General features: G+C 33.9%; 1 protein-coding gene across 3 annotated transcripts in view; it reads left to right on the forward strand.

Moving 5' to 3' along the window:
* inaE (inactivation no afterpotential E) overlaps positions 1-13054 on the forward strand; it is a 703344-nt gene that overhangs the window by 647928 nt on the left and 42362 nt on the right. For all 3 annotated transcript variants that reach the window (XM_081728566.1, XM_081728568.1, XM_081728569.1), the window contains exon 11: positions 32-173. In XM_081728566.1, the coding sequence (XP_081584692.1) occupies positions 32-173 (142 nt within the window). The remainder of the gene's footprint in view (positions 1-31; positions 174-13054) is intronic.

Here is a 13054-nt window from a genome sequence, read left to right on the forward strand (position 1 = left end):
GATACCAGTATGCCTTTGATTCATTTTTCAGTTTGCCTGCTGTAGAATATTCGAAAACATTCATAACGTCAGTTGTCGTTGGTAAAGATGTTGTTCCTCGAATCGGTCTTCATCAGCTGGAATCTCTTCGAGCAGATCTCATTAGTGCTATTAAAAGGAGTCAAGATCCAAAGGTATTATTGCTTTTCAGCAATTGTATTATATTTCAAATACATGTTTGACATATAATAGAATTTTATCTTTCAGGCACAACATAAATCTTACTTAACAATGATATTATCTACTAATACTAATAAATAATTAGTAGTAATGTGAAGAAATAATAAACATCTAAGTGATAGAAATTTATGTCAATAGTGTAATTAAGGAAAGCACAAAGGTAATATTACCAGTCGTCAGGTTTATTATATTCGAAACAATACATAAGATAATGGAATTTTACAGCAAACAGTAATATTCTTATACGTTTCAAGTCTAACTTAACATTTATATTTTTTGTTTATATGAACAATTATTGATAATGGCAATGAATAATTGATTAATAAATGACAGAAACTGATCTCACTAATGCTACTAAAACTGTTGAAATGTAATGAAATTTTACCTCCCATGTGCAAATATATATATATATATATATATATATATATATATATATATATATATATATATATATATATATATGATTAAGGGATACAATTATATCTCATTAGTAATATTAAGGGAGTTAAGATACAGTACTCCTACACTTCGCCAATTTTTTTAGTATATTTGAAATGAATAGTTGAATATCAAAATAATTTTACAGTAAACAATTAGTACAATTTTTATTCTACGTTGGAATTTTTAACTTATTATTATAATAATGTAAACAAATAACACATCAATAAATAATATAAAATGATCTCATTAGTGCTATTAAAATGAGCGAAGGTCAAAGATAGTATAACTCTTTTGAAATTTATTATATTTGAAACATAATGAAATTTTACGTCTCTTTCAAATTCAAATTTCAATAATCTATTGACTGAAATAAATAATTAAGATCACAGGTACAAACAAAAAGAACAAATAAATTACACGAACAGTTTCATTAGTTTTATGAAGGAAAGTTAATATCTGAAGGCATTAACCACTCTTCTGAATTTTATTATATTTTAATTAGTATATATAAAAATCTTAATACAATTTTACAGTAAATAACCTCACATATAATTCAAGTGTAAGTTTTATGTAACTAACTAACTAACTAATTCTATGGCCTATGGAACCCGGAGGTTCAGTGCCGCGTTCACAAAAGCTCTCCACTGACTTCTATCCTTAGCTGATTGCATCCAGTTTCTACTTTGTATTCCTATCTCTGCGAGATCCATCTTAATATTATCCTCCCATCTGCGCCTAGGTCTTCCTAATGGTCGTTTTCCCATGGGTCTACCAGTCAAGACTTTGAAAGCGTTTCTACTTTCTTCCATTCTAGCTACATGACCTGCCCACCTAAGCCTCCTAGACTTGACGACCCTAACAATGTTGGGTAAACCGTATAAACTATGTAGTTCCTCGTTATGGAGCTTCCGCCATTCCCCATTCTCGTTCCTCTTGGGTCCGAATATTCTTCTCAGGATCCTGTTCTCAAATACTTTCAGTCTATGTTCTTCCCTCAGAGTAAGCGACCATGTTTCGCAACCATACAGAACAACAGGCATGATTATCGTTTTATATATTTTAAGCTTCAAATTCCTCGACAGAATTCGCGACGACAAGAGATTTTGAACCGAGTAGTAACACGAATTCCCTGCTTTTAGTCGACATTTAATTTCTTCGTGAATATGATTTTCGTCTGTTAACATTGATCCTAAATATTTGAAAGTATCCACTTTATCAAAAGCATTATTTAATATTTTAACGCCTCCACAATTTGCCGTATTACGGTCCCGACGTACTTCCATGTATTTAGTTTTCTCTGCATTTACTTCTAAACCCATGTCCCTGCAAGCGTTTAATAAGATCTCTGCATTTATTTCTACTGTTCTCCTATCCTCCCCTATTAAATTTACATCATCAGCATATGCCATAACCTGGTGAATGCCGTTCAACTCTAGGCCCTGGTTGCTATCTTTGATTTTCCTTATGGCGTATTCCAGCACAAAGTTAAATAATAATGGCGACAACGCATCTCCTTGTTTTAGGCCATTTTCGACGTGGAAGCTCGTGGACAAAAATTTTCCTACCCGGACTTTACTTTGGGATTCACTTAAACATATCTTAATTAATCTAATTAGCTTTCTCGGTATTCCAAGTTCTGTAAGAACGTTGTATAATGTTTCTCTCCTAACCGAGTCGTAAGCCTTTCTAAAATCAATAAATAGTTGATGTACCGGGGTATTGTATTCCCACTTCTTTTCGAGTATTTGGCGAATGGTAAATATTTGGTCGATAGTTGATCGATTTCGTCTAAATCCGCACTGATAATCTCCAATAATTTCATCCGCGTATGGGGTCAATCTTGCTAACAGAATATTTGAAAGGATTTTATAGGATGTTGACAGAAGAGAAATGCCTCGATAATTATTACAGTCAGTTTCGTCGCCTTTCTTGTGAATTGGAACAATGATTGACTCTTTCCACTCTTGTGGCAATTCTTCCTTGTTCCAGATAAGGAGAATGAGTTTGTGTATCTTGTTCCACAATTTTTCGCCTCCAGCTAAAATTAACTCAGCCGGAATTTCATCTACACCCGGAGATTTGTGTTTCTTTAATTTCTTTATAGCGGCTTCCACTTCTATTCGATTGGGTTCTGGAATATACGGTTCTGCGGTGTGTATCTCCTTTTCTCCACGCACATTAGTTTTTGGCTGCGTGTTAAGCAAATCGTCAAGTTTTATGTAATATGCATAATTTATATTGATATAAATAAATAATAATAACTAATAGGTGATAAATGATACGAGTAGTTGTCATTAACGCTACTAATAGCGTAGCCAAAAACCAAAGATACTCTCTTTCGTTAACTTTTCTATGTGTGAAATATATGCTTCAAGTACTGTACAATTTTACACCAAATATTGGAAACCAGATTCAATCCAAATATAACTTTTATGTAATATTACCTATTGATAAAGATAAATATTTTGTAATTAAAATAAACAATAGGCATATAAATGGTATAGAAGCATATTTCACTAGTCGTAATGATTACTGTTAAGAATATATCCAAGAGCAAAATTATAATCTCTATTTTATAATTTTATTATAATTATAATAATTGTTTCAAGCATAATAGAACTTTGTTTAAAATATTAAAGTCACACGTATCTTGACTTTTATGTTTGACATAATGTTCAACAAAGGTTTGATGTACATAGTTTACTATTGACTAAATTGTTCAGCATTAATAACTGTTGCAGCCAACATTAATAGTTTTAATACTCGTAATTACAAATTAGTAGTAATGTAAATGAATAATTGATGAATAAATTATAAAAAATTGTCTCATTAATGCTATTAAGAAGAGTCAGTATTAAAGGTGTTATCACTCTTCAGTAATTTTATGTTTTAAATAAATGGTCAAACGTAGTAGAATTTTAGCTCCTACGCGCATTTATATATCGTTGTACTTATATTACTTAAAGTACTTATATTACTTAATTATAATGGAAATAGGTATAACGTAAATAAATAATACAAACAGCTCTCATTAGTAGCGTTAAGAGATTCCAAGATTCCAAGGTATTATTATGATACATGAGATTGAAGTATAAGATAATTATGTAGTAACTAATGAATGTCAAACGTATTTTAAGTGTATCTTCTACTTATGTATATTTATATCTATATTCATATCTTTCTATCTATAACCCTATTGCCTCTTCATGTAAATCAATAGATATATAAATAATAGATTAATTTAGTGCTAGTTAAATAGGTTCTGAGTTCAAAGCTATTACTTCTTTTCAGTAACTTTATATTTAAAATACGAATATGTTTTAACAATAATAGAATTTTAAGCAAATAACGAACATTACTTAAATTTAAATCTGACTTTCACTTATTGTGGGTATAATTTAAGTAAGTAAATGTTAAGAAAACAATAGCTGTAGAAATGATCAAAGCGGATTTTACTAGTGCAGCAAAATCATTCAAATCTAAAATATGTTTGAAACCTAATAGAATTTACCTTTATTGCTTTATAAAACTAGACTTCTACTTACATTTATATGCTACATTGACTCAAATAAATAATTTGTTTTGAAGATAAAAACAGATAGTACAGGTAATCGGTACTTCCAAATACTTAGCTTCATGAGCTATAATCTGCTGAAGCCTCATGCAGAAGTTTCACATTAAGCGCAGAAATTGCCTCTCCTATTGCCGCAGTCTCGTTCAGACAGCATCTTTCGGTCACGTAGCTGTCTGTGTCATTCATGTGTTTATGCACGTAAGCTTTCAGGCGTCTCTAAACGAAAAAATCACAACGAAAGCTGGGAATGTAATGTTACCAAGTAGTGAAATGCAAGTTTGTCGCAAGACTGACATAGATTCATTTAGGTATACTCTGACTCTTCTATGTTTACTGAGCAATTTCTTTTAATGAATTGAATCTGTTTAATTGAAATTTCTGCCATAAATATGCTGCTGGTATTAGACTTTTTCGTTTTAACCTAATCTAAAATTGATACGAAGTTACTGCTGCGTACATTCATAGTCTGCATTTTTAAAAATATGTTTCAAAAACAAATGCACGATGTACAGCAGTCTTCGCCGTGGTGGGAAATGAAATGACACGTCCTGTGTGGTTAAATGCAGACACCTTTCAAGTGCCGCTACCAAGGCAACCACTTAACGGGCAATTAAGACTAGCTGGATCTTTCTGCCAGACCTTGTATTTGAAAAAAATATTTGAAAAATGATATAATTTTTTAGCAGTAGATAAATGTACTCATTTTGAATTTAAATTTAACTTAAATGTTGATATTATCTATTGCTTTTAATAAATAATTGATAATAACGTAAACAAATAATTGACAAATAAATATTAGAAGATATCTTATTAGTGTTACCAAGATGAGCCAATATCGAGAGATTTCGATAATTTCATTATATTTGAAAGAAATATTTGAAGTTTAATAGATTTTAATTTTCAAATTAATTTTTCCATTGTCCATTAGTTCTATTTAATATCTTTGGTAGTTTGAATATGATAACACTAGTCAACAAGGTTTTTGCCACATGAAAGAAGAATGCTGATCTTTAAGGAACTTTGGCCGCTGAATCGAATCTGCAATCCGTTTTTCTATCACGCACAGTTTTCCCGTGACAGAGGGATTTTCGGGAAATTTCCCCCTAAATTTCCCTTTTCCTTAATTTTTGTACCTCTAGCTCGAGTACCCTTAGGCATATAAACATACAAATTATATTCTAGGTTAGCTTGATTTATACTTAGTAAACCCTGTAAGTTTCATCTGAGTCGCATCATTCTTCACTGAGAAATAAATATATTTCTATAAATATATGCTATGTGTACTGTCTATTTTACCATATACAATAGGTGCAGAAAAATCACATGTAACTTCCACGGGAATTACAATATAAGCAAGGTTTATACTTCATTGGATTTGTAATGAAACATACTTTACAATGATGTATACACCATGTCCGCCATTTTTATAAGAGGGAAATTCTAGAGGGATTTTTCGGGAAATTCCCTAAAAAAAGTAGGTTTTTGTCTCATGTCACTGACTATATAGTGATACAGAAACGGGAATTGCACCAGATTAATCCTATTAAAAAACTGATCTTAACTCCAAAAGTATACAACAAAATTCTTAGTTTCCACGCCTTTTAAACGTTATTCAAGATAGTAAACAAAAAATTAATATTGACCTACAAAAACAAATATCAATAACTCACAATGGATCAAATGCACAAATGCTTTACAAAGTATGAAAATAAAACATTTGTACTTACAATTAATTCTTCCTTTTGTAGTGCCAGTCACTTTCTCTAACTAAAAACCAGCATTAGTCGCCCATCATATGAGGATCCCATTTACCTTGATAACGTTGCTCCATTTTTTGAATGTCCTGATGGAATCGTTCCCCTTGTTCGTCACTTACAGCTCCTAAATTCTCGGGGAAAAATTCCAAGTGGGAATGAAGAAAGTGAATTTTCAGGGACATTCTACATCCTAACCTTTGATAGCTATCCAAAAGCTCTTGAACCAATTGACGATAATTTTCTGCCTTATGATTTCCCAAAAATCCATACACCACTTTACTGAAAGCTCTCCAGGCGGATAGTTCATCATTATTTAACTTTGTCTCAAAAATGTTGTCCTTTTAATAGTTTCCGAATTTGGGGCCCGACGAATATCCCCTCTTTTACTTTCGCGTCACTAAGTTTTGGAAATTGACTTCTAAGGTACGCAAAACCTTCTCCATTCTTGTCCATGGCCTTAACAAAGTTTTTCATTAAGCCTAATTTTATATATAAAGGCGGCAGCAGAATTTTTTCTGTATTAAGTAAGGGAGAATACTTAACATTGTGTTTCCCTGGCATATATGTTTCTCTTGGGGACCATTCTTTTTGAATGTAGTGTGATTCAGTTGCTCTACTGTCCCACAAGCAAAGAAAACAACAGTATTTTGTAAATCCTCCCTGAAGCCCCAGTAGTATAGCAATGACCTTTAAATCACTACAAATTTGCCAACAGTACTTGTTATAATGTATCACAGCTAACAACACAGACAAACTTTCATAAGTTTCCTTCATCTCTACGGAATATGCCATTGGAATTGATGGTTTAGTGTTCCCATTATGTAGCAAAACAGCCTTAAGGCTTGTTTTAGAGGAGTCGATAAACAACCTCCATTCTTCAGGGATGTGTTGGAAACCTAGGGCATCCATTAAACCATCTATATTTGAACATGCACAGAGGGAATTTTGCATTATATAGTTACCTGAAAATTGTTCATGTCGGTTTCTGAAAATTGAAATTCTGGTGGTAGGAGCCAGTAAATTCCATTCTTGAAGTCTCGATCCGAGCAACTCAGCTTGTTGCTTACTCAGATTTAGATCCCTCACTAAGTCATTCAGTCTGGACTGGTTAACAAGAGATGTGTTTTTGGTTGGGCTATAGTTTGGACCAAAGGAAGTTGATGGTTTGGGCAACTCATCTACTTGCTCTTCTGCTGGAGAAGATTCTTCTGACTGTGCGTATGGATCAGGGATTGGGAGTTCAGGTCCATGTGGTATGGGTTTTAGAGCGGATGGAACATTTGGGTACTCAATATTAGATTTTGTTCGTTTAGAATGTCCCCAAATTTTTGTTAGACAGAAATAACAGTCTTCAGCATGACTGGTTGGTTCTCGCCAGACCATTGGCACCGCAAAAGGCATAGCTCGAGTTTTATCGCCACTTTTCCACTTAATAAGAGTAGAATAGCATGTTACACAGCACACATGGGGAGCCCACTCTTTGTCTTGATCACCCACATGATACCTAAAATAGCTATAATAAGCTTGTTTTAACGTTTCTGTTAATGAACGGCGCTGACTTTTCACAGTATATTTTCCACACACGCAACAGAAAGTGTTCGGTGAGTTTATACACGCACGCCGCGATCTCTTCATAGCGGAGAAAGAAAACAAACACGCACACGCACACGCACTTACGACCACTTGTCACAGGTAAATCCAAATTAAAACAAAACCTACAATATGCATGCAGTTATAGAACACTTCCTTATCTATTTGCCATGGACCTGACAATTTATCAGTAGAGTCCGATTTTGCACAGCTTTATTGCATCAGCTAAACACGTGTTGTTGTACAGCTGTATCAATGCAATCACATGCCAGGTGGTAGAAAACCACAGACCTCTTACTCCATGTCGTATACTTTCATTTTTCGTATTTGTGCCTGTATGGGTAAATGAAATTGTGTTTTTTTCTTTCGGTGCAAAGAACGCAACATCACGTCTTAAAATAAGTAGTACAAACAACACACATGCAGCTATATTTATTTCTCTAGAAATAATAATGCGCTTGTTCTGAAACTTGCGAGGTTTCTTAAGTATAAATCAAAGTTTTATATGGTCTCATTTTTGTATTTATATTTCAAGGGCCAGTGGTACGATAATTTGGAAAAAAGGTATATTTTGAGGGAATTTCTCAGCCCCCTCCCCTTTTCACGCAAAAAAATGTGGGTGATGGAGAAAAATGGATTGCACTTTCGGATTCAGCGACCAAAGTTCCTTTAGGATCAGATGTTTTCTTTCATGTGGCAAAAACCTTGTTTACTAGTGAGCTATTGATTTATTGAATTGATATAAATCTATATTCTGGCGCAATTCCCGCTTCTGCATCACTATATGAACAGTGACATGAGACAAAAAAATCTACTTTTTTAGGGAATTTCCCGAAAAATCCCTCTAGAATTTCCCTCTTATAAAAATGGCGGACATGGTGTATACATCATTGTAAAGTATGTTTCATTACAAATCCAATGAAGTATAAACCTTGCTTATATTGTAATTCCCGTGGAAGTTACATGTGATTTTTCTGCACCTATTGAATATGGTAAAATGGACAGTACACATAGCATATATTTATAGAAATATATTTATTTCTCAATGAAGAATGATGCGACTCAGATGAAACTTACAGGGTTTACTAAGTATAAATCAAGCTAACCTAGAATATAATTTGTATGTTTATATGCCTAAGGGTACCCGAGCTAGAGGTACAAAAATGAAGAAAAGGGGAAATTTAGGGGGAAATTTCCCGAAAATCCCTCTGTCACGGGAAAACTGTGCGTGATAGAGAAAAACGGATTGCAGATCCGAATTCAGCGGCCAAAGTTCCTTTAGGATCAGGTGTTTTCTCTCATGTGGCAGAAAAAAAGTTAAAATTTGTTGACTAGTGTAATTATACTATAAACGAATAGTAGATAGATAAATAATATAAGCAATCACATTAGTGCTATTAAGAGGATCCGAAGTAAATGGTGTTATCAGGTTTACATATTATTATATTTGAAATAAGTGTGCAAATGGAATAAATATATAGAATATTATCTTCTATGCGAACTGAAATTCTTACTTATTATCAGTACTATCTATTGATGTAAATTAATATTGAAAATAGATTATAGATGAATGGATTATGAAAGTAGTTTTCAGTATTATTATCAAGAGGAGCCATGATGCAAGATATAATACTATCACTAAAGGTAAAGAAGTGACTCTAATTTGAAACAAACCAGTGACACCCACAGGCGATATTGAGATAAGATCCTAATGTCATGTTTCTCGACTTGTGCATCAAAAAGTATAGTCAGCTTCGAGCGCCTTCACTCCATATTTCCCTAAGTACTCAATTTACTGAGACTAGGTCTACTGACAGGGTAAAATCGGAAATATATCCGTCTATACCAGAACACGAACTAGACCATGGGTTGGTAGACAGATGCCTTAGCGACTATACCACTGTGGCTCTCATCACATTTCACGAATTTTAGTATATTTGAAATAAATGATAGAAGCATAATAGAATTTTCATCAAGTAATAAATTCATACAAATTTTGTTGTAACGTTTACTTGATGTTGCCTGTTTATGTAAATAAATAACCACTGGCGTGTATTTAACCGAAGCAAGTGAAGAAGTGCTTCAGTGTGCAATTTGTTTTCTCAGACGCAGTCTAGTTGTGTGTACCAATTTTTTTCTCTCCAAAAGTTTCAGATGAAGCATGATTCCATTTTTTCTTCGCTATGCACAAAGTCCGTTACTGGGTGAATGGGTAGTAAGAGGATGAATTAAAAGAAATGCGGCGGAACAGGTTACATACTGAATCGCGCTTCACTTCTGTAATTCTGTTTTTTTAAAAATGACACTACTATATCCCATCAGGAAATTGCGGTCGGAAAGAGGGAATGCCACAGTCGACGGTGGTGGGCCGCCGGAGAAAGCCGGCACCCTTCCGCGGCGGCACAATGATCTACTTGTTCAAAGTTGCCGACCTTTTGCCGAGGCGGCAAGCGGTCGAAAATCGTAAAATAAAATACCTTTTGCTGACTCTCTGCCGACTGTTGCCGAACGTCAGAGTCGGCAAAACAGTCGGAAAGGCCTCTTTCCGACACTCTGCCGACTCCTTATGCCAACCTCTTTTCGACGGCGGCGCCGACGCATTTAATGCTCATTTCCGGTTGTTTGCCGAGTGCTCGACAAGACAACTATTCGTCGCGGTCTAAAATCGCGCGGAAAGGCGCCGGTAATCCGACCGCGGCGTCTGGTCGGCATGGAGAAATTGTCCGACTGTAGGCAGCAGGATCCTGATGGGGTAGTACTGCATGGCAGAGATGGGCATTTTTGCATCGCATCCACATGACTGGCGATAGTTCGTGTTGGTCCCTTCGCAATTCTCCGCGACAAATCGAAGAAGCGCGGACCAAAATGAAGTCCTCGCTGCTATGCGGTGATAACTTCAATATCCCGACTCTAGATATCTCTTTCGACTCGACGAAACCCTACCGCCAGTGCCACACTAGTGGCAGTCCTTCGACGCGTCGCTATAGCGATGATCGACGTTTTCCCGCAAGTGGGCCACTAGGTGTTGGCGACGTTTACGGCATGGGGTTTCTATGCGAAATTCAAAATTCATATTTTAATTTTAATTTTTCAATTGTTGCTTTTTATTTTACAAGTTTTCTCAATATAATACAACTTGTAGAGCAATCTTTAAGCTTTCTAATGGTGTTTGTTCCACGTCTCTAGTGCACATATTAACCATTTTATGACAATCTTTAAAAATCACTGTAACTGAAAGAAATGCCCTTTTTGACACATTTGAACAACCTGTATTGGGACACTTTCAGGAGGAGAGAGGTAATATTTGGGATTTTTCCATCTCCCACTGTAATAAAGCTGTGCATCATTTTTTACAAAAATCTGAGATGGTGAAGTCTGATGACTTGTTGATTTGACATGGAAGACTCTCCTTTACTCACTTTTACACTTTTTCCAGTAACTATTTAAGAACAGGGACAAAAACACAGAAACATTGAGGACAGTAGAAAGCACAAACACTATTTGCGCGTTCTTCCCTTGCCTGAAGTAAAACAATAAAATATGGAGAACATGCAATTTTTGGTCTTCCATCTTCTATGTGTTATCAAATCTGTAAAACCAAACCAAACAAAGAAGAATACTACTACACAAAATGCTCAATATCTTAGCTAATCATGACATAACTATTGCATGATCCGAATAACTCCAGCATATCCACAAATTATCATTTGTCATATTTTACCGAAATGCGTCATGACTTTTCCAACAACCTGATACTTTAAATGTTAATACGCAAAGTTCATTGATCTCATCACTTATTCACTTACTCTCTTATGATCATCAAAACCTTTAGGGTACTTCCCGTAGATATAGAAAGGTGAAATGTAGTGTCCAGGCTTGGTGTAGCATGCAAGTAAACAAATAAAAAGCAACAGGATGATATTTCCCTCTGCCAAGTCCCCTTCAATGGAGTGTGTCGATTGTTCAACAAAAAGACGTGAAATCCAATCAGAAAATTCATAAAATATAAAATATGTAGCCAAGTCTCGACTTTGCAGTATTATTATTATTATTATTATTATTATTATTATTATTATTATTATTATTATTATTATTATTATTATTATTATTATTATTATTATTAATAATAATAATAATAATAATAATAATAATAATAATAATAATAATAGAATAACAGAATTACAATATCAATTACGTAAACAATACCTTCCAATAAAGAAAAATTAATAAATGCCACGCCGGGACTCGAACCCGGGTCACTGTAATGGCAGTTCTCTGCTCTCACACTTTGCCATCAATTCCTCAGACAAAGACAAGAAACTAAACTAGTAGTTATGTTAGATAATCATAGTACACACTATTTCTACACGTGTTGATATAATTCAAAGAATGTGAAAATAATTTCTATCGTCTTCTCTTCTTTGGAAACTAGAAGGTAAAGAAGAATTGTAGAAATGGGCACGAGCGAGTTCGAGCGAGTTTTCACTCAAACTCGACTCGACTCGACTCAAAACAGACATCTTTGAGCTCGACTCGAGAACTCGACTCAAAAAATTTCCTCCAACTCGACTTGAATTTGACTGAGTTTCGATTCGAGTCGAGTCAAAACGAGGAAAATCGAGCCAAATGCTGTGTGTAGTTTCAAGTACTTTCTTCAAGTATCCTACATAAACAATATAATTATTATCAATGATGCTACTTTTTTTTCTTCTTCTTCTTCTTCTTCTTCTTCTTCTTCTTATTATTATTATTATTATTATTATTATTATTATTATTATTATTATTATTATTATTATTATTATTATTATTATTATAACACCATGTATAAACATGAAAGATATGTATATCTGAATACTAAACACTAGTTGACTGCTGACTATTTATCAATCTCGACTCGACTTGGAACTCGACTCTAATTCGCTTCGACCCTTGCCCATACCGAAAGGATTGTAATGTAAACCGGGACCATCGCTGAAAACTATGACGTAGCCTTAAGTTAAAGAACGTTTCGTGATATGTTCCTCATTAACGAACGTCTATTTTTTTTTTTTTTTTTTTTTTTTTTTTTTTAAAGAAAGAAATCTCGAGTAAGTTATTGTGACACTCACATAAGCAATGTCTCCTTATAGAGGGATAAATCGTTGAGTCCTTTTAATTTGACCAACAGAGTGCTCCTTTAACCGTGTATATTCGACGATAACCGTTTGGAATAGGATAAAATGCGTTCGTCATATAATTTTATAATAAAATTACGCTCATCTATTTACTTTATTTCATAGTTCTCCCATATTCACTTTCTAATATTCGGCAACAGTTGCCATCGAAATTCATACAATTATACGCATAGTAATAATAATAATAATAATAATAATAATAATAATAATAATAATAATAATAATAATAATAATAATAATAATAATAATAATAATAATATCAATTACGTAGAATGGAGAACTGTTTCGTTAGGCACCTA

Source organism: Thermobia domestica, chromosome 10, assembly GCF_964235325.1.
Source record: "Thermobia domestica chromosome 10, izTheDome1.hap1.1, whole genome shotgun sequence".
NCBI lineage: Eukaryota > Metazoa > Arthropoda > Insecta > Zygentoma > Lepismatidae > Thermobia > Thermobia domestica.